General features: G+C 45.1%; 1 protein-coding gene across 2 annotated transcripts in view; it reads left to right on the top strand.

Moving 5' to 3' along the window:
* The window catches only part of LOC126248229 (probable ATP-dependent RNA helicase DDX31), a 259,925-nt gene that overhangs the window by 112,119 nt on the left and 124,005 nt on the right, over positions 1-23,801 (top strand). For both annotated transcript variants that reach the window (XR_007545432.1, XM_049949055.1), the window contains exon 8: positions 2,952-3,142. Coding sequence is in view for 1 of the 2 variants with exons in the window: in XM_049949055.1 (XP_049805012.1) it covers positions 2,952-3,142 (191 nt within the window). In the remaining variant the exon portion in view is untranslated. The remainder of the gene's footprint in view (positions 1-2,951; positions 3,143-23,801) is intronic.

The raw sequence follows: 23,801 nt of genomic DNA on the forward strand, positions 1-23,801 counted from the left end.
CGGAGGGCACTTTACGTGCCACTGTCATTACCTCCCTTTCCTGTTCCAGTCGCGTATGGTTCGCGGGAAGAACGACTGTCTGAAAGCCTCCGTGCGCGCTCTAATCTCTCTAATTTTACATTCGTGATCTCCTCGGGAGGTATAAGTAGGGGGAAGCAATATATTAGATACCTCATCCAGAAACGCACCCTCTCGAAACCTGGCGAGCAAGCTACACCGCGATGCAGAGCGCCTCTCTTGCAGAGTCTGCCACTTGAGTTTATTAAACATCTCCGTAACGCTATCACGGTTACCAAATAACTCTGTGACGAAACGCGCCGCTCTTCTTTGGATCTTCTCTATCTCCTCCGTCAACCCGATCTGGTACGGATCCCACACTGATGAGCAATACTGAAGTATAGGTCGAACCAGTGTTTTGTATGCCACGTCCTTTGTTGATGGACTACATTTTCTAAGGACTCTCCCAATGAATCTCAACCTGGTACCCGCCTTACCAACAATTAATTTTATATGATCATTCCACTTCAAATCGTTCCGCACGCATACTCCCAGATATTTTACAGAAGTAACTGCTACCAGTGTTTGTTCCGCTATCATATAATCATACAATAAAGGATCCTTCTTTCTATGTATTCGCAATACATTACATTTGTCTATGTTAAGGGACAGTTGCCACTCCCTGCACCAAGTGCCTATCCGCTGCAGATCTTCCTGCATTTCGCTACAATTTTCTAATGCTGCAACTTCTCTGTATACTACAGCATCATCCGCGAAAAGCCGCATGGAACTTCCGACACTATCTACTAGGTCATTTATATATATATATTGTGAAAAGCAATGGTCCCATAACACTCCCCCGTGGCACGCCAGAGGTTACTTTAACGTCTGTAGACGTCTCTCCATTGATAACAACATGCTGTGTTCTGTTTGCTAAAAACTCTTCAATCCAGCCACACAGCTGGTCTGATATTCCGCAGGCTCTTACTTTGTTTATCAGGCGACAGTGCGGAACTGTATCGAACGCCTTCCGGAAGTCAAGAAAAATAGCATCTACCTGGGAGCCTGTATCTAATATTTTCTGGGTCTCATGAACAAATAAAGCGAGTTGGGTCTCACACGATCGCTGTTTCCGGAATCCATGTTGATTCCTACATAGTAGATTCCGGGTTTCCAAAAACGACATGATAGTCGAGCAAAAAACATGTTCCAAAATTGTACAACAGATCGATGTCAGAGATATAGGCCTATAGTTTTGCACATCTGCTCGACGACCCTTCTTGAAGACTGGGACTACCTGTGCTCTTTTCCAATCATTTGGAACCCTCCGTTCCTCTAGAGACTTGCGGTACACGGCTGATAGAAGGGGGGCAAGTTCTTTCGCGTACTCTGTGTAGAATCGAATTGGTATCCCGTCAGGTCCAGTGGACTTTCCTCTGTTGAGTGATTACAGTTGTTTTTCTATTCCTTGGACAGTTATTTCGATGTATTCAGTATAGTTCATACTGCTTTAATGCTCGTGGCAAGTGCCCTTCAAATCAAAATAGGCGATTAAATGCGCGTATTCTGTGAAGATACAGACGCCAGCGACTCTGCGCTCAGCGACGAAAAGGGCTCTGAGGACGAAAATGAGTGCTTATCAGGTCAAAGTAGCTGAAAGCGGCCATCCAATAGGCCCAAATACTTGTCAAACTTTAAATTCATTTTTCTCAAAACCATGTTTTTTGACATGGTTATCGTCGCCCACGCTACAATTTTCGTACGATTTTAATGATTTTTGGTCTCCCTTGAAGCAAACTGAATTCTCTTAACCTCGTCGTAGCCGATTTTTAAAATTTCGATATTTAGCAGTTTTTTGGCCCAAAAAAGACGGGTCCAAAATGGCCATTTTTTCAAATATCTATAATTTCACACTTTTTTGTATATCCGTACAATGAACTATAATTACGTCTGTAAGGATCATGGTGATATGTTAATTTCATGTTTCACATAATCACAACCGGAGTTCAGCGACAACCGTCGGTTTACCTTCTTTCAGAGTTGCCTCGGGAAAATCGCAGTTACACAATGAAGATATTAATATTATTCAATAAAAAGATACGAAAAACTTCAATGTATGCTTTATTCATTGCAGCAAACCCCATTTGTCTACTACATTTCAGTACAGAGGAAGGAAGCCTGAATTTGAGCAACATTTTCGTCCGTCACGTTGTTGTTCCCTCTTAACCATTTCGGCTATTTGGCCACAGTCCCTGAACGACGCAAATTTCCAACTTACACTACTGACGTAGTGTCCCCGCCTATTAAGCCTCTATATTTCGCAGCATTCGCTGATTTTCGTACGAGTTCAAAAAAAAAAAAAAATGTTCAAATGTGTGTGAAATCTTATGGGACTTTAACTGCCAAGGTAATCAGTCCCTAAGCTTACACACTACTTAACCTAAATTATCCTAAGGACAAACACACACACACACACACACACACACACACACACACACACACACACACACACACACACACATGCCCGAGGGGGAGGACTCGAACCTCCGCCGGGATCAGCGGCACAGTCCGTGACTGCAGCGTCTTACGAGTTCAAGCGGATGTCTTGTATTCACATAAGGCTGAAGGGTTAAACAAATGGTGTGTGTTCTTTCGGACAATTCAGCAAGTTGGAAATTTGTGTCGGTCAGAGACCGTGTTCGGATAGCCGAAGCGATTAAGGCAACCGCTCGGGAGAAGCAGTAAATCCAGGTTCTGTTCCCGGTCCGGCACAAATTTTCAGCTTTCCCCACTTATTTAATTCAGTGCCCACTAGCAGCCGTTGCCTGTCTTTCCTTCGATTCATTTCATTTGGATTACGGGATGGACACTTTGGAGAGGCCAGGGCCGACTTGTCGCTCCCCACTCTTGCGCAGCTGTGCCAGGTGTGTGATGCTCGGTACTACTGTTTGCAGGACGTGGCGTCCCGCGGCCTGGACCTGACGCTGGTGGACTGGGTGGTGCAGCTGTCGCCGCCGCAGTCCGTGTCGCACTACGCGCACCGAGTGGGCCGCTCCGCTCGCGTCGGCGCCCACGGCTCTGCTTTGCTCTTCCTCGTCGACTCGGAGCTCGAGTTTGTCGAGAGACTCCACGAAGCTCGCATCAGGTAAGTTCCGAAACAACTCTAGTTTTGAAACGGTAACAAAGGTATGTCATTGTATCTACATCTATCCTCCGACGGTGTGTTGTGGAGGGTACATAGTTTATCACTTTCGATTACCCCCCCCCCCTCTCCCCACCTGCCATTCGTGAATCAGAAACTGTTGTTAGCCGTCTGCATTATACGGGGTGTTTATAATGAAAGTGGAGCTACTATCGGAGGTCAGGTTTGGGCTGTAATTATCACATGGCAGCGAAACTTGATAGATAGGCTAATACGTTCATGCGGAACCGATTTACACCGGAAAAATATTAGTTCCAATTTCGGCCACCAAGTGCAAATCTGGCGCTGTACAGCATCTCGTCGACGTCTCTGGTCCTCATACTGAACATATTGTGCAAGCAGCTGTTAGTAATAAAATCAACATAACTCTCAGTTGTTGACTTTTTCTGCCCACGTCCCATTCCTAATCCACTACATACGGAAACATTCCTGTACGTCTCTCCTGCATTCATGGTGCCAGGTTTACACCTAGTGATCAAAATTGGAACTAATTTTTTCCAGCGTAAATCGGTTCCGCGTTAACATATTCGGATTTTGCTACCATACGATAATTACAGCCCACATTGGACCTCTGTGAGTAGCTGCGCTTTAATTATAACCGTCTTGTACCTAATTCCCCGAATTTTATTGTCGTGGTCAGAATGTGAGATACTTGAATCATATGAGACGCCACCTGTTGTAACTTTGGAACTTCGTTTCTCCGCCTTGCTGTACGCGTTTCCCGTAGCGTCTCCTATTCGATTTTTTAAAGCTTATCTCATTTGCTGTAGCGCTGGCTGTGCAGTCGTGTGACGAATCTTGTTAGTACTATGCGCTTCTGAAGTGTTTTCGAGAAATCGAAATTCGAAGTTTTATAAGCCTCTCGAATACCACACGAGAGTGCCAGTTACAGAGTTGAGGCGTTAGACAACAGGCTAAGGCAGCCACTAAAAGTCTGCCTGTGCCCTGCGTTCGAATCTGATTTTTTCCCCTGATCTTTCTTCCTGCCTTTCCTTTCTGAACAGACTTAGTGTATTGTAGCGATACATGTAGTGGTCTTGCACTGGTTATAGATTATGTTGAAAGTAACCACCATTCATCTCCTGGCATTTTTTGGCCCTGGTGAGCAAGTTGCTGTAGGCAGAACGAAGCTGGAATGCTGGAATTGCTGCAGTCTCATCCGAAATGTTCTGCTCCAGTTCTGGAAGACTATGAGGTTGTTGCGATACACGTTAGACTTGAGGGCTCCCCACTCAAAGTAATTGCACACTGACAGATCAGGTGACCTGGGTGGTCTGTTAGGGCCGCGACCAGACTGCAGGTCCAGGTGGAGTATTCGTCCATGTGATCGACATTATACGCCGGTCTCTTGCGACAGCCTTGGGTTGATTTGGTAGGACTGGTATTTTCTGGTGAACTGCTGTCTCATTTTCTGGTGTGTGGGCACGTTTAGAAATGTTTTTGACTTGTTCAAAACAGATCCTGCCTGATGCCATCTTCCGACTAATCGATGCATGCCGCTCTTTGGTGGCACTTTGACACCATTAAATTTCTCAGCAAATAGCTGACCACACCATTTCCACGACTTTGTTGTCACGTAACTTTCCACAACGAACACCCGCTGCTCCACTGTGAGTACCATCGTTCCGTTTGCACTGCTCTACTCACATTGACACAGCCCGCACTACACTCAGAACTGCTGTGGATCACGTGGCAGGCGTACACGTGGTGTGTGCGTCGTAGGGTGTGGTTATATGTATACATTCATGTCCATTCGTATCCACTCGTCTGGGTCACTTTATTTGCCCGGCCTATTAAATCTTGTAGCAAACTGAGTATGTAATAGATGCGAAGGAGGCGCCGAAAGCCGGGCGAAGTGGCCGCGCGGTTTGAGGCGCTGTGTCACGGACTGCGCGGCCCCTCCCGCCGTAGGTTAGAGTCCTCCCTCGGGCATGGGTGTGTGTGTTGTTCTTAGCATAAGAATGCCTTTAGTTAAATACAGCCAAACAATTAGATGAAATAGAGAACAAGGAAAGAAACATAATCAGGGAAGTCTTGGGACCAAAAGACGAGAATGAGAAACTGAAATTAAGAAGTAATACAGAAATTTATGAAAAATATTAAACCAATATTAGACACAATGAAGAAGAAAAGAGTCTTATTCTATGAAAACCTACAATGGCTAGATGAAAAGAGGATGACAAATATAAATTTTTAACTTTTTTGACTGAAACTCAATAACATGGAGTGACATGGATCAAAGAAGTAAAAGCAGACCCGAGAGCAGTGGAAATAATGGAGGAAGAAATAGAAAGAGGAAAGCTCAGAGCAAAAGTAAAAGTTTCAAGGACTTTCAGGAGAAAACAAAGGAAAAGACAGTTGCAGTATGCACGGAAGAAAGAAGAGAAACGTAGGGGAAGAATAAAAAACTACTGGAAAGAAAGAAAGGAGAAAAGAAAGAAGTAAGTTATTTCATGTTGCCCTTAATAGGCCAAAACAGTAAAAGAAAGTAGTTTATACTACTATAAGAGGCGAACAATAACTTTCCGTTCGAAGGTAGTACTGTCCGGAATCGGTATCCCAATCAGGCAAAATGGCCATGAGCATTGAGATAATCATCCCACCGACGCACCAGGTTGAGATACCCGTTCGGTAAAGTACCGTGTTCTGCTGCATGAAAAGATTCGTAACTACTTGCTGCACTCGTCCGACAGGAATGGATGACCCTTCAACTTTCATTCTCCGATGGATTTATACCTGTGTTTGTCCTTTGGCACCTAGCAAGACAATAACAGCATGTTGGTCCTGTTTGGGCTCATTTGGCAATAAATTTGCCATAGTTCACATTTCCGCATTTACCACTCGCATGTTGGAAAGATACTAATGCCACACTAATCTCTTGCTTACATGTGATGCTTATACAGGGTGATTCACCTAAAACTTGCACTGCAGATATTGCGTAAATGGAAAATGGTATTGATGTGCGTGTTCACAGAATAGATTGGTAGTCAGGGGCTTTTACTGTTAGCTAATCAACAGATTGTAATAATACCTAGAAAGTGTATTTTTGCGCAAACATACACATTTTAAATGGAAAAATGCCTGTTGATATTAACAGATTAAAAGTAGAGTAAATTAGAATGTCAGTAGTGTTTGTTGCAAGATTCTAGTGCAAGTCGTTTACGAGATATCGTAGTTTGAATAGTTCTCACACCGACACTTGCACATTACCTGTGGCAGCAAACACTAAAGAGCATTCACTAGCTATGTGGATTCTGACCAGTAATGGGAACACTGACCATCACATGTTGTATTCAAAATGACCACTGGCAGCAGCAATAGTACGTCCAATCCAGGGTGGAACAGCTGCTGCACACATGCTACAATTTCAGCAGTGGTGTCCAAGCAGGTTGCAGTAATACATCATTTCATATCATTTGGTGTAATTGGTTTGTCCTTGTAGACAGCGTCTTTCAGCTTCTCCCCAGAAAAATGTCTACAAGCGTCCCGGACAGCCATCATGTTGGTACACAGCTTCCCTCTAATATGCAGAGGAACGTCTTGTAGCATCTGTGGAAGATGGTCTGTTAGGAAGGTGCAATACTTCTGCGCAGTCAGTGTTCTGTCCGTCAGAAAAGCTGATGGTTCACTATCCCACACCACCCGTTTACACTCCATGGACACTGATGTTCCACCTGACGAAGCCAATGGGGACCAATAGTGCATGTTCGGTGGTTTACCGGGCTGTGTTCGGTAAATGTGGTTTCATCGCTAAACAAGGTACATGGTACATGTGGAGTATCCTGTCGTAATGTCCGTGTACAGAAGTTAACACGTTTCTCATAATCGTTTCCATGCATCCCTTGATGGAGAGAAGTGTGATAAGGATGGAACCTATTTCGATGGAGAAATCGTAGGACACGTGACTGAGCGGAAACCAACCTGCGGATCAACTGCAACAGCAGCAAGAACATAGATTTCCCCTCTTCTGTCGTCACTTGTTTCCTTGTGTTACGTTGTCTAGGTGTTACACAGCCACTTTCACGTTACTGATTGAAGAGGCTGATAAATAACTACCGAGATGTATGACGTCTGTTGCGACATTTTGCCGCATGCACCATATAAGAACGTACTACATTCTTGCTGTACTCTCCATACACCATGAGCATGTCGGCTTTTTCTGCATTGATAAACTCCATCCTCCACTCACAACCTACTGCTTGGACCGCCACACACTGACTAGCGAGTCGCTGTGCACTCAAGGAACATACAAATACACTGACAGCAAACATAACAACATTGTACTTAGAAACTACGCCGGTTGACTGTCACAAACAAATGTCGATGTGGAAACTTTTCAAAATACGGTATCTGGTAAACAACTCGTCCTAGAATCCCGCAACAAACACCACTGGCATTCTGATTTACCTATTTTTTGTTTGTTAATGTCAATAGGTACTGTTCCATTTAAAAAAAGTATACGTGCGCACAAAAAATACTTTCTAAGTATTATTAAAATCTGTTTATTGGCTAACAATATAAGCCCATGACAACCAATCCATTCTGTGAAAACCATACATCAATAGCACTTTCCATTTCCGCAATATTTGCGGTGCAAGTTTTGGGCTATTCACCCTGTATACCGGCGTAGCATATACGCTGCAGCAACGCCCTCAACTGAAAACTTTTTGATCGCTCGTTGACTGCGGTTATAGTGGAGCGGCAAGCAGAGCAGCGATGACGAAACAAACCAGTGCCGCTCAGTGCGCATGATTGTAATGACGCTGCGAGCGGAGCGGCACAGAGCGCCACTAGGAGAATGAAACTTTTTTCTCTCTGAGGAGCGCGCGGCGACCAGAGAGTTCGAGTGACTCCGGCTGCGGTCGGGCAACACCGGCACTATTCGGCTGTCGCTGTGGGTAGCAGCGTCAGTACTGTTGCTGACTCTTGCGTATCTTTTTTTGTACTGTATGGAAATTGTATCAGCGGAAGCTTTGATAGCATCTGTCTTTCCTTGGCGTTGTGTATGGAACCACCGAAATAACTATCATCCAAACTGATTAATTTTGGAAAAGTTATGTGACGAGATGGAAGCGGAATTACGGACTACAAGTACAGAATGCATTTCATTAATCTCTTATCCCTCTCATTATCTTAAAACGAGAGATGATAGAGCTGAAGTAGCATAGCTGAGAAACACTTGAGAGTCCTCTTTTAGTATGTGAGGAAAAGTTACAAAACTATCTCATTTGGACAGCTTCATTTGAAGGTCTGTTAAAGTTTCGTCCTGTCTGATTGTCTACTGTATGCTGCTCATTGACACTGAGGGATCCTTGTAGGTCGGTGACTGTGCTGTGAAGAACATGTACGTTTCACAACATTGTCAGCAAATTCTGGCAAAGTTTCAGTTGGCTTCCAAAATGTGCCCCACTTAGCGCTCTTTATTCTAAAAGCATAATCTGCTAATTGTTGTGGTCTGGAAAATTGATTATTGAGATATTTATTCCACGGATCTAAAACACATTGATCGTAATACTTGATAAAATGCCTCAGCAATGTGTATGCCTGATTTCCAGTGAATACAAAAGGCAGTCCAACTGATGTATTCTGTACTGGAGAGTCTGGCGGTATATTAAGCTCCCCGTCTTGAACCAAGCGAAATACACTAGAAGAATAAAATCCACCACTTTCCCATTCCTTTCCATATCCACAAACATCGATTATAACGAATCTCCCCTGAGGATCTGCAACTGCTTAAAGATTGAATGAAAATTTTTATAACTTTAAATCTTTGACCGTCAATTTTCTGGGCATTTTAGACGAATATTTTTTGTGACAACATCACCGACTGCAGTTGGGAACTTCTGTATGTTGTATAAATCATTTACAGTCTTTGGAAAACCATGTTGTGTGGCTGGAGACTATCCCACAGCAATTTGGTGATTGACTCCACAGTACTTACAACAGTTGTGAATCCTGTTGTGAATGTCAGAGTCATGTCTCGGAAACGAAAACTTCTTGTGGTTGCTAGGAACCTGTAACAGTTATAGTTTCATCAGCCATCTATGGCCCTTAAAAATGGTTTCATTGGAAAAAAATCTGTAGTTGCTTGAATATCTGTTAGGTATGAAAGTTTTACCAATTAATCGTATGGCAGAATATTCTCTTCTTTGCTACTATCATTTCCCAAAGTCTTGTTTTGATATCTTAAACATTTTATGAGATATGAGGACCGTTACAAATATTTCATTGTGGCGTTTTCGCTGTCACATGGGTTCGAGCCAAAGCGCTTTACGTACGAGATTGGTGATAGATGGCAATATGCTTCTAAGCGACCCCTATTTTTCAATGCAACCTTCTCGAAATTCTTGAGGTAGGTTACTTGATTTTGAAATATCGCAATAAGTATGACCATTAATGAAATGATACGCATTTTTCTTGCAGCTGACGAGTAAAGCTAAGAAGTGCATGAGAATCCAGTTGTTCACCAACTAGTTTTTTTCAAAATCGAGGTTTGAAAACTACTGCACCCGGCTGGAGACCCGAGAACGGGTACAAACAGTTAATTCGTCGGGAAAGCCTATGATCACACATCAGATTCCTCTACGGAGAGGAGATGAACCAGAGACTCAAGAAACTGGATAAGCTTCGCGAACGGATGGAGCGTCTACTAAGCTCTTTCGCCTTCCTGATGCGGTGCCGTGACCACAGCATAATACCGACATTCGCGAGGATTACCCGTCACATAAATACCGCGGCCGCCCACCGGATCACAAGATGAGCTAGCCTGGCGCTTGTAAGGGAAAGGATCCGGTACACCCGTCGGCGGCTAGACACGACAGCTAAGGAATTACTCGCACTCCACTTAGAGATGGCTTGTTTGCTCTCGCCCGATGCTTGGGAGTGGGTCGACACTGTCTCTTGGGCTCATGCGGACCTGTCTCGACACAGCGCCACTTCTAAACAAGTCTCCAAGTTCCAACGTCTGGCAGCAGAGAACAACAGGCGCAACAAGTGCAACGACGAACCGTAATCTACTTCACCGGGAAGGAGATTGACGCGGCAGCAAAATCAGTTCTGGAAAAGGGGCTAAATTTCGCACCAACACCGACTACTATACCCATCGTAGACTTCATCAGTGGTATAGAACAAGTAATTTCCACCCTTCCTAGCGAAGAAGCAGAAGAGATACGTCGGGAAACGTGCCGTGCGATTACCAAAGCCGCTCTACCGAGGCCGAACATCAGGAAAACAGAAAGAGCTGCCATTCGAGAACTACGGATTGATCCTGAAATAGTTATTTTACCCGCGGATAAAGGAAATGCAACTAACTGTACTGCTTCCATTATCAGAGTACAATCACAAAATGTACGACCGACTCGAGGATCCAGCATACAAAAAACTGAAGGGAGACCCGACCAACAGGGTGAAAAAGAAGACTATTGAGCTTCTACGCCAGTGCCTACCGAAGGAAATCGTCAAGAAGCTCCGACCTCGAGCTGCTGCACCCCCAAGGCTCTATGGGTTACGAAAGGTGCACAAAAAGGATGTTCCTTTGCGCCCTGTCGTCAGTAACATAGGCGCTCCAACGTACCAGCTAGCCAAATATTTGACGGCGGAGTTAAGCCCTCACGTCGGGAAATGTCAGCATCACATCGGAAATTCTGTACATTTCATTCAACGGCTGCAGGAGCTGCGCCTCCGTAACCAGGACCTCATGGTGAGCTTCGATGTGGTCTCACTTTTCACCAGAGTGCCGCTTGATGACACTCTTAAGTTGATTAGGGAGAAATTCAACCCGGCAATGACTAATCTTTTCGAATTTGTCCACACATCAACATTCTTTCTCTTCGATGGTAACTATTACGAACAAACGGATGGTGTTGCCAAGGGGTGATCCCTGTCACCGGTGGTAGCAAACTTGTTTATGGCGGACTTCGAAGAGAAAGTACTGGAAACTGCAGCACTGAAGCTTATCTGCTTTTACAGATATGTTGATGACACATTTGTGATATGGCCACATGGAAGAGAAAAACTTCACGAGTTTCTCCAACATCTGAATTCTCTGCATCCTAACATCAAATTCACCATGGAGGTGGAAGAGAATGGTGAACTCCCGTTTCTGGACGTCCTAGTCAAGCGCAAAGCGGATGGCACCTTAGGACACTGTGTATACAGGAAAGAAACCCACACTGATCTGTATCTCCACGCTACCAGCTGCCATCATCCTTCACAGCGTGAGGGTGTACTGCGAACACTGGTACACAGGGCCCGCGCAATATCGGATGAGGAAAGCCTGCAAGGAGAACTTAACCACCTTAAGGACGTTTTCAAGAAGAACGGATATAACGAGAGTCAAATTCGACGTGCTTCCAGGCAGAATGCACAAGCCCAGCAGAGAGAGAACGAAGAGGACGAGAAGACAATGGCGTACCTGCCTTACGCCGGCAAAGTATCCAACAAAATCGGCAGAATTCTGGCTCGGTGTAACATCAAATGTGTCTTCCGCCCACCTCCGAAAACGCGTGCCCTGCCACGTACAGTAAAAAATGACCTGGGGCTGCGCAAACCGGGTGTTTACGGTATTCCGTGTAAATGCGGTAGGGCATACATCGGGCAAACTGTACGGACAATCGAAGAAGGATGCCAGGAACACAGAAGGCACACTGAACTAAAGCAGCCTACAAAATCTGCGGTTGCAGAACATTACATGGATACTGGAGATACTATGGAGCACGCGAAAACGGAAGTTTTACGGCAGGCGTCGTCTTTTTGGGTCTGTGTTCTGAAGGAGGCGATTGAAATACCGTACGTGTAGCTGATGGACTGATCAACAGAGACGCCGGGTTCAACCTCAGCAAAGCCTGGGAACCAGCACTCAGCCAACTAAAAGAACAGCGCCGACCCAAAGCGACTTCGGCGCCTGACGATGGCCACAGGACATCTGATGGTCCACAGTTCGCATCCCGCAGCCAGCAGCCCGCCCCTCGCCACCACCCCTCCACGCAGCGCCGCGTGTGTCAAGACGCGGGGGGAAGGGGTGGGGAGCGATCAAAGAATAAAGGGGAGGAGATTCAGCGGAGACGCTCAGTCTGCAGGTACCACCTGAAGATGACGGCGGGGAACGCTGTCGAAATATCGTGGTTTGAAAACGACCGCACCCGGCTGGAGACCCGAGAACAGTACTAACAGTTAATTCGCCAGGAAAGCCTAAGATAACACATCGTTTGAGAAAGATTGCAGGTCCTGTGTCTAATTCATGATATAATTATACAAACTATCAACAGCTGTAGTTACAATCGTGTTCTGCTCGGAAGATGGCATTTTGATCAACGGACAACCACGCTAGCAATGACGTCAGGGCACTTGTCAAGCGGGGCAGTGTTTGCAAGGTAGTCCCACATCCGCAACCGCAGAGTATACAGTCACAGACGGTGCAATGTAGCACAGAGAAGGCGCCTACAAACTCTGTGCTGTGGAGGGCCAGATTTAACTGCTGTCAGGTACCGTGAGGATATCTTGGGATCTCGTACGAGATTGTTGTGGGCTGAGACTTCGTACTGATGGACGATAATGCTCGACCTCACAGAGCACTTTTGGTAACGGAAGATATTGCACGCATGGCGTGGCCTGCTCGCTCTACCGAATTGAATCCTATAGATCATGTCTGGGATGCTCTAGAGAGACTTGTGAGCAACTCTGCTGCAGGAAGAATGGGCGTTATTGCCTCAACATGAAAGTGATGACATTATTCATAGCATGCCCCATCTTTGTCAGGCCTGTATTGGTGCCATAGGTGGCTGCAGCCCATACTGAGCACATTAATTAGTTGTCAGAAAGTGTGTGCAAATCAGGTAAGTTGGAATACGTTTCGTATTCTGTACATTGTTTCTACTTTACGATCACCTGTTTATACTGTTTTGTGGCAAAATAAACGCAATCTTGCAAAATTTCCGTTTGTTGCTTTAATTTTGGACACCAATGTAATTTAACATGTATGTAATATATAAAGTGGAAACGTTACTACCAAAAATCTCAAATTCCTTGACCAATTTATTTCAGTTTTATGTCCAATACCCTGGCGAACATTTAGAAGGACACAGGCTACATATTTTTTTAAATTATATAAAATACACTCCTGGAAATTGAAATAAGAACACCGTGAATTCATTGTCCCAGGAAGGGGAAACTTTATTGACACATTCCTGGGGTCAGATACATCACATGATCACACTGACAGAACCACAGGCACATAGACACAGGCAACAGAGCATGCACAATGTCGGCACTAGTACAGTGTATATCCACCTTTCGCAGCAATGCAGGCTGCTATTCTCCCATGGAGACGATCGTAGAGATGCTGGATGTAGTCCTGTGGAACGGCTTGCCATGCCATTTCCACCTGGCGCCTCAGTTGGACCAGCGTTCGTGCCGGACGTGCAGACCGCTTGAGACGACGCTTCATCCAGTCCCAAACATGCTCAATGGGGGACAGATCCGGAGATCTTGCTGGCCAGGGTAGTTGACTTACACCTTCTAGAGCACGTTGGGTGGCACGGGATATATGCGGACGTGCATTGTCCTGTTGGAACAGCAAGTTCCCTTGCCGGTCTAGGAATGGTAGAACGATGGGTTCGATGACGGTTTGGATGTACCGTGCACTATTCAGTGTCCCCTCGACGATCACCAGTGGTGTACGGCCAGTGTAGGAGATCGCTCCCCACACCATGATGCCGGGTGTTGGCCCTGTGTGCCTCGGTCGTATGCAGTCCTGATTGTGGCGCTCACCTGCACGGCGCCAAACACGCATACGACCATCATTGGCACCAAGGCAGAAGCGACTCTCATCGCTGAAGACGACACGTCTCCATTCGTCCCTCCATTCACGCCTGTCGCGACACCACTGGAGGCGGGCTGCACGATGTTGGGGCGTGAGCGGAAGACGGCCTAACGGTGTGCGGGACCGTAGCCCAGCTTCATGGAGACGGTTGCGAATGGTCCTCGCCGATACCCCAGGAGCAACAGTGTCCCTAATTTGCTGGGAAGTGGCGGTGCGGTCCCCTACGGCACTGCGTAGGATCCTACGGTCTTGGCGTGCATCCGTGCGTCGCTGCGGTCCGGTCCCAGGTCGACGGGCACGTGCACCTTCCGCCGACCACTGGCGACAACATCGATGTACTGTGGAGGCCTCACGCCCCACGTGTTGAGCAATGCGGCGGTACGTCCACCCGGCCTCCCGCATGCCCACTATACGCCCTCGCTCAAAGTCCGTCAACTGCACATACGGTTCACGTCCACGCTGTCGCGGCATGCTACCAGTGTTAAAGACTGCGATGGAGCTCCGTATGCCACGGCAAACTGGCTGACACTGACGGCGGCGGTGCACAAATGCTGCGCAGATAGCGCCATTTGACGGCCAACACCGCGGTTCCTGGTGTGTCCGCTGTGCCGTGCGTGTGATCATTGCTTGTACAGCCCTCTCGCAGTGTCCGGAGCAAGTATGGTGGGTCTGACACACCGGTGTCAATGTGTTCTTTTTTCCATTTCCAGGAGTGTATAAATATCTATTAATATGCAAAGGGGAAAAATTATTACATAAATTTTGAACAGCTATTGAAAGATTTACTTCTAATTTTTATTCGTTACTGTAATGAACATTCGGACATAAAGATGCTATATATTTCTTAATAGAGATATTATATATGTAGTACATAAATGGGAAACTTTGTTACTAAAAATCTTTAAAGTTATGCAGCAAATTATTTCAAATTACGGGATATACCCTAGTGAAAGTTTGGATGGATTTAGGCTATGTATTTTTTTAACAACATTGTAAAGATTTTCTTTTAAAATTGACTGCGAGAAAGAAAATGGTGTGGTATGTTTTGGTATGTAACCTTGCACTTGTGTTCTGTTTCTCTAAGTCAGTTTTAACTATGATAACATGGCATTAGGTGAATTATTTCTCCCATACATATTCTTAATCATTATATGTAAATAGGGGGGGGAGGGGGGGGGCAAAGCAGGAATGAGCACATTGTGTTTGTGCTGGTTGCATACATTCAGCAGCAAGCATACATTCAGGAGCAAACTTGATTGATTTATGACTCTCTCCCCTCTCCTTAACCTATTCCTCTGATAACCAGTTTATAACCCCAAGGGATAATTCATCCTTCTGAGAAAGCCTTCACCTCTCCCCCTCCACCCCTCTGGGCACATCAAACCCTCCACGTCTTTACCATTTCTGATAAAAGCACACCTTTTATATCAAATTAATTCACTAACACCCCCCCCCCCTCCTCTGATAAATCCCCCCAGTTCTCTCCTCCCATCCCCACCCGTCCCCCCTCTTTGGTGAAGAAGGAAATAGTTTTATCATCTTAAAGTTTGTCACCGTAGGGAGTGGGATAGCAAACTTACGTGTTGCATGTATGTCCTGAATTAGAGTATTAAGGGCTTTGCAGTCTACATGGCTAATATTTCAGAAACCATATGGCTTTAACTTTATAGTACGTTTAAATGCAGAACTGTGCAGCCTTAGGAGTGTATGTGTTTATGTTCTATGATCATTTCATACTTGCCAATACCTTCTTGGAACTGGCCCTGGACACAAGGACAATACTTTAGAATTGAAAGCACAGTTGATTCATGTCACCTGCTCCAAACTCCACCTGTCTGGAGCTCCATCATGCATAAACCACACTTTTCTTCTTAACTGTTTGTTATACCACCACAAAATTCTCATGTCTACTATACACTAGTAAGTGTTGCTAACCTCCTTGACATGCACGCATCTGGAGAGATCTTGTGCAGTTGTATGTGTGCCGTGAGTAAGACTGGTGCGGAAAAGTCTTCATTGAACATAGTGTTACTGAACCCTGTGTGTCACATTGGTTTCACTGTGAAACCACTTTTTGCTGCATTGTATCCCTTTGCGGCATATGTGACTCACTGTGAAACCACTGTCTCACCCTTGCTTGTAGTGCACTCTAGCGGATTTTCGATGAACTAACTCAATAAATCTTGAGAGAGCAACTCTGCTAGCGGGAACCGGCATTCAGCGCTGGTTTTCCGTGCAAGTCCGACATATTGTGATTCAGACACGTTGTTTTGTGTTATTCAGATGCAGTACTTTATTCAGTGTAGTAAAATTTTTATACACGCCACGACATATATTATAGATTGAAAATATGCCTAAAGTTTGAATATAGCACATTATTTGAAACAATGAGAAGCATAAATGTTGGTGGTTTCGCTGTGAAACCACAATGCTAATATGATGCCTTTACCATACCAAGCTTCTATTCTTATACATGGTGTTACAAAAAGGTACGGCCAAACTTTCAGGAAACGTTCCTCACACACAAAGAAAGAAAATATGTTATGTGGACATGTGTCTGGAAACGCTTACTTTCCATGTTAGAGCTCATTTTATTACTTCTCCTCAAATCACATTACTCATGGAATGGAAACAAACAGCAACAGAACGTACCAGCGTGACTTCCAACACTTTGTTACAGGAAATGTTCAAAATGTCCTCTGTTAGCAAGGATACATGCATCCACCCTCCGTCGCATGGAATCCCTGGTGCGCTGATGCAGCCCTGGAGAATGGCGTATTGTATCACAGCCGTCCACAATACGAGCACGAAGAGTCTCTACATTTGGTACCGGGGTTGCGTAGACAAGAGCTTTCAAATGCCCCCATAAATGAGTCAAGAGGGTTGAGGTCAGGAGAGCGTGGAGCCCATGGAATTGGTCCGCCTCCACCAATCCATCGGTCACCGAATCTGTTGAGAAACGTACGAACACTTCGACTGAAATGTGCAGGAGCTCCATCGTGCATGAACCATATGTTGTGTCGTACTTGTAAAGGCACATGTTCTAGCAACACAGGTAGAGTATCCCGTTTGAAATCATGATAACGTGCTCCATTGAGCGTAGGTGGAAGAACATGGGGCCCAATCAAGACATCACCAACAATGCCTGCCCAAACGTTCACAGAAAATCTGTGTTGATGACGTGATTGCACAATTGCGTGCGGATTCTCGTCAGCCCACACATGTTGATTGTGAAAATTTACAATTTGATCACGTTGGAATGAAGCCTCATCCGTAAAGAGAACATTTGCACTGAAATGAGGATTGACACATTGTTGGAAGAACCATTCGCAGCCGGCCGCGGTGGTCTAGCGGTTCTAGGCGCTCAGTCCGGAGCCGCGCGACTGCTGCGGTCGCAGGTTCGAATCCTGCCTCGGGCATGGATGTGTGTGATGTCCTTAGGTTAGTTAGGTTTAAGTAGTTATAAGTTCTAGGGGACTGATGACCATAGATGTTAAGTCCCATAGTGCTCAGAGTCATTTGAACCATTTTTTTGACCCATTCGCAGAAGTGTACCCGTGGAGCCCAATCAGCTGCTGTTAGTGCCTGCACACGCTGTACATGGTACGGAAACAACTGGTTCTCCCGTAGCACTCTCCATACAGTGACGTGGTCAACGTTACCTTGTACAGCAGCTACTTCTCTGACGCTGACATTAGGCTCATCGTCAACTGCACGAAGAACTGCCCCGTCCATTGCATGTGTCCTCGTCGTTCTAGGTCTTCCCCAGTCGCGAGGCATAGACTGTAATGTTCCGTGCTCCCTAAGACGCCGATCAATTGCTTCGAACGTCTTCCTGTCGGGACACCTTCGTTCTGGAAATCTGTCTCGATACAAACGTACCGCGCCACGACTATTGCCCCGTGCTAATCCATACATCAAATGGGCATCTGCCAACTCCACATTTGTAAACATTGCACTGACTGCAAAACCGCGTTCGTGATGAACACTAACCTGTTGATGCTACGTACTGATGTCGCATGTCAACACAAGCACCGAAGTCAACATTACCTTCCTTCAATTGAACCAACTGGCGGTGAATCGAGGAAGTACAGTACGTACGGACGAGACTAAAATGAGCTCTAACATGGAAATTAAGCGTTTTCGGACCCATGTCCACATAACATCTTTTATTTGTGTGTGAGGAATGTTTCCTGAAAGTTTGGCCGTACTTTTTTGTAACACCCTGTATACAGTAAGTTATCTAACTTTTACCTCTATTTAGGTGGATAAAACATACACCTTGGCGGAATTAGTTAAAGCTACTGTCTACAATCTACTTTTTGAAGATATTCCAAGCGATTTGTCAGAATCTGAAGAGGATGAAGATGGTAATCTGGAGGGTATTACTCAGGCCCTTGGACAGGAAGCCCCCACGCTCCTACCTTCTTCAGCAGCTGAGAAAGAAGTTTTTGAAGCTCCGGCTGATGTCAGTGAACTTCTTCCTTCCACCCAACAGTTTACAGAACCAAAGTGGGCACGTGAGTTCGGTGATTATGATCATGTAAATTTTGTCTTTTTTAATTGGCGCCTGAAAAATTGTCGGTTCCTATTACCTCCATGGCGATTGGAGTGCAGAGGGAAAGTAGATTGTATGGAGGCATTTAATTAACAACTAATATGCTGGTGCCTTAGCCAATGTATGTTGTTTATAAGCTATGTTGTTAATAGATTGGTCGCTGTGGGTGAGGGGTCGCAAAATAGGGAGTTTTCTTAGTGAATTTTCTTGTTTGTCTTCCAGTGATAACTCACGGCCGTGCGCATCTCGTACCTATCAGATGCTTATGGTTAAAACTGCCCACGTACACTACTGGCCATTAAAATTGCTACATCAAGAAGAAATGTAAATGATAAACGGGTATTCATTGGACAAATATATTATACTAGAACTGACATCTGATTACATTTTCACACAATTTGGGTGTATAGATCCAGAGAAATTAGTAACCAGAACAACCACCTATGGCCGTAATAACGGCCTTGATACGCCTGGGAATTGAGTCAAACAGAGTTTGGATGGCGTGTACAGGTACAGCTGCCCATGGAGCTTCAACACGATACCACAGTTCATCAGTAGTAGTGACTGGCGTATTGTGACGAGCCAGTTGCTCGGCCACCATTGGCCACACGTTTTCAATTGGTGAGAGATCTGGAGAATGCGCTGGCCAGGGCAGCAGTCGAACATTTTCTGTATCCAGAATAGACCGTACAGGACCTGCAACACACGGTCGTGCATTATCCTGCTGAAATGTAGGGTTTCGCAGGGATCGAATGAAGGGTAGAGCCACGGGTTGTAACACATCTGAAATGTAACGTCCACTGTTCAAAGTGCCGTCAATGCGAAAAGACGTGACCGAGACGTGTAACCAATGGCACCCCATACCATCATCACGCCGAGTGATACACCAGTATGGTGATGACGAATACACGCTTCCAATGTGCGTTCACCGCGATGTCGCCAAACACGGATGCGACCATCGTGGTGCTGTAAACAGAACCTGGATTCATCCGAAAAAATGACGTTTTGCCTTTCGTGCACACAGGTTCGTCGTTGAGTACACCATCGCAGGCGCTCCTGTTTGTGATGCAGCGTCAAGGGTAACCGCAGCCATGGTCTCCGAGCTGATAGTCCATGCTGCTGCAAACGTCGTCGAACTGTAGGTGCAGGTGGTTGTTGTCTTGCCAACGTCCACATCTATTGTCTCAGGGATCGAGACGTGTCTGCACGATCCGTTACAGCCATGCGGATAAGATGCCTGTCATCTCGACTGCCAGTGATACGAGGCCGTTGGGATCCATCACGGCGTTCCGTATTACTCTCCTGAACCCACCGATTCCATATTCTGCTAACAGTCATTGGATCTCGACCAACGCGAGCAGCAATGTCGCGATACGATAAACCGCAATCGTGATAGACTACAATCTGACCTTTATCAAAGTCGGAAACGTGATGGTACGCATTTCTCCTCCTTACACGAGGCATCACAACAATGTTTCACCAGGAAACGGCGGTCAACTGCTGTTTGTGAATGAGGAATCGGTTGGAAACTTTCCTCATGTCAGCACGTTGTAGGTATCGCCACCGGTGCCAACCTTGTGTGAATGCTCTGAAAAGCTAGTGATTTGCGTATCACAGCATCTTCTTCCTGTCGGTTAAATTTGGTGTCTGTAGCACGTCATCTTCGTGGTGTAGCAGTTTTAATGGCCAGTAGTGTAAAAGTGTCATTGCTGTTTGCCTCATTGGGTATTTCTTTCAGGTAGCTTCTGTACTATACATCCTATATATGGTCCAAGTTCAACCGACGCACGTTATTTGGCGGTGACACATCATGCAAAACTTACTTTAGTCCTTAAGTTTTGCACACCAGTGTACTTAGTTGGCGACGTTAAGCTGTGATGTTCCTTCCTTCGCCGGCCGAAGTGGCCGTGCGGTTAAAGGCGCTGCAGTCTGGAGCCCCAAGACCGTTACGGTCGCAGGTTCGAATCCTGCCTCGGGCATGGCTGTTTGTGATGTCCTTAGGTTAGTTAGGTTTAAGTAGTTCTAAGTTCTAGGGGACTAATGACCTCAGCAGTTGAGTCCCATAGTGCTCAGAGCCATTTGAACCATTTGTGTTCCTTTCTTCCCTTGCTGTACCTGAGATTGAGCGGAATTGTTGCCTCACGAACAGCGTTCAAGATTTGGTCTAACAAGAATTGTTTAAGTGGCCTGTCTCGGGTGTGTTACATATCCTTAGCATTCTCCGTAAAAATCTCACACTATCAACTCCTGTTCAGGGTATGATTAATGTGATCATTGCATCTTAAATCGCTGCAGACGGATTCTTGACTATTCACACTGCGTCACTGGTTCAAAAATGGTTCAGATGGCTCTAAGCACTATGGGACTTAACATCTGAGTTCATCAGTCCCCTAGACTTAGAACTACTTAAACCTAACTAACCTAAAGACATCACACACATCCATGCCCGAGGCAGGTTTCGAACCTGTGACTGTATCAGTAGCGCGGTTCCGGACTGAAGCGCCTATAACCGCTTGGCCACAGCGGCCGGCTTGCGTCACTGGTTCTGAAGACTGGACCATGTTCATGCAGTCGAACGACATGGGATATTTTGGTCGGTTACGGGAATTAAATTCCTATATTTTATGTTGACGTTCAGCCGAGATTCATTGCGCCATGCGCTCATAATGTGCTAGCTTTCGATTATTTCGTAACAATTTTGTGAACACATGATCTTTCTGTATACAGTTGCCTCATGTGGTAGCATTTTCAGGAATCTATGAACGTAGTTGTCTTAAGTCACCCTCCTGACACTAGGGGGCAATTCTCATCGGTTTATTTGAAATAGATTTTATGTGGCTGTTAGACAGATGATAGTGGAAAAGAATTCACAAAAACTTCATAATTTTTAAAGAAATTCATGGGCGTTGGTGACGTATAAATAAACATTAGAGAGGTAATGCACGTAACAAAATAGTCGTATTTGGCAGCTATCACTTGTACCATGCAGTGGTTATAAATTTTGAAAAAGACGTAAATTATAACAGTTTTATTTGTGATTGTACCCAGAGAGACGAATGTTCTGTGATGTTAGACAGAGCTGAACAGCCTTGGCACTTTATTTTGATTTTCTTTGTGCAGCCAGTGTTCGTACACCACATGCTATTTTTTATCTAAAGTAATTTCTGGCAAATGGGTTACATTAGGTGAGCGTGTTTGAGAGAGCAATAGTCTTCATCTCTTAGGAGTTGAGTCCTCATCTTCTTCAAAATGTTGTTCCTGGTGATTACTTAACAAATGCTCTGCAATTGTTAGTTTAGAATCAAGCTTCCCACGCCCGGGTTCCCTTGTTCGATTCCCGGCGGGGTCAGGGATTTTCTCTGCCTCGTGATGGCTGGGTGTTGTGTGCTGTCCTTACGTTAGTTAGGTTTAAGTAGTTCTAAGTTCTAGGGGACTGATGACCATAGATGTTAAGTCCCATAGTGCTCAGAGCCATTTGAACCATTTTTTTAGAATCAAGCTACTGCGGGATACTCTTCTTTGATCATCATTCTGAATCCGATCAGTCCTATACTGAATCCAGCTATTTCCAGTTCTCAGTTCTATGAAGTGAGTAATAGTTTTTACAGTCCAGTTTTGGTTCTGGTGCAGATCCTGTAATAACTCGTTATCTTGTCGGTCAAGTCTGTGCCAGTCATATTTTTAATGTGACAGTTTATTACTACTGGATGGGAACCTGAATGAATATCCCATAATTCTTCCATTATCTTTTACATTGGTCCATAGACTGCTTCCCAATCTTGGCCAATGCGGCTATGGGTGGCTTAGGTCATAACATTTTACAACAGAAATTAGTTTGTCTTCTTTCACTGTCTGGTCAAACGACTCTTGTCCTTGATTTGCAAGAAACTTTTCTGCTGTCAGGTGGGCTGCTCAGAGAGGGGGAGATTGAGGGGAAGGTCCCCTAGAACTTAGAACTACTTAATCCTAACTAACCTAAGGACGACAGACACATCCATGCCCGAGGCAGGATTCGAACCTGCGACCGTAGCGATCGCGCGGAAACTTTGCAAACAAAATATCACTTTGATGCTTATCGTATTTGCAATGTTGACAAGACAGGTATTTCTAATGTCCAAAGAAAGTCAAAGATTTTAGCACCAAAGGTCCAGAAACAAGTGGGCTTGGCAACAAGTGGTGAAAGAGGCACTGCAACAATAGTCGTTAGTGCATTTAGTGCTTCAGGAAAGTGTGTTCCTCCGTTGTTTATTCCAAGAGGAAGCGAATGAATGCTCAGTTATTGCGTGGAGGCAGTGGTGATAAGATAACAGCAGTTAGCGATTCAGGTTGGATCGTCGAGAATGTATCGTTGTAGACTACACCACTTCATCTCCTATGCCAAGTCAACTGTTGCAGAACCAATTCTACGTATTTTAGACAATCATGAAAGTCACGTTAGTCTTGCCTGCTGTCTGCTTTGTCGCCAGAATAGAATACATCTCATCGTATGCAACAACTGGACCTGACGTATTTTGGACCTCTCAAGGCTTCGTACAACAAGAATACGAGTTGTACATGACTTCAAATGTAGACCCAAAAATTACACAGTATGAAGTTGTCGAACTTCTCACGAAAGCCTTCAGTAGCATCAGCAATATAGAGAAAGCAGCAAACCGTTTTCTGGGCAGCTTGCATTTGGCCAACAGATACAACTAAATTTGATGAACATTTCGTAGATGTGACACCCGCTACACTAAAGATAGGAAAGATATGAAGAACCTGCAAGCATTTACAGATGATAACATTAAGATGAAGGTTCAAGAAAAGGACATACCACGCAAAAAGAAAATGGTCAATGAAGAAGCTGCGATGGAGAATGAGTATTACTGCCAAGTTAGTGAAGAAAAGAATGAAGATCCTCTCTCTGAAGATTGGATAAAATGCTTAAAATATAATTTGTGGGCCCACGGAAACTGCACGAGTGGCGAAAGTACATCAAGAAGATTTATCTGTGACTTACGTGATGATTATGTTGTGTCCGTGATTACCCCACACACCATTCGTAATCATCCCACGCTCTGTGCGGTACTCCCTGATACCCAAGATCTATCCATCCTAATGAAAATTAGGTATGAGGAGGATATACTTCAAACAGTAGTGGCCCCATGGCACTTAATTTTACTTCTACTTCTATTTGACTGCTCCGCAATTCACACTTAGCTGCTTGGCAGAGGGTTCATTGAACG

The sequence above is a fragment of the Schistocerca nitens genome, chromosome 3, assembly GCF_023898315.1.
Source record: "Schistocerca nitens isolate TAMUIC-IGC-003100 chromosome 3, iqSchNite1.1, whole genome shotgun sequence".
NCBI lineage: Eukaryota > Metazoa > Arthropoda > Insecta > Orthoptera > Acrididae > Schistocerca > Schistocerca nitens.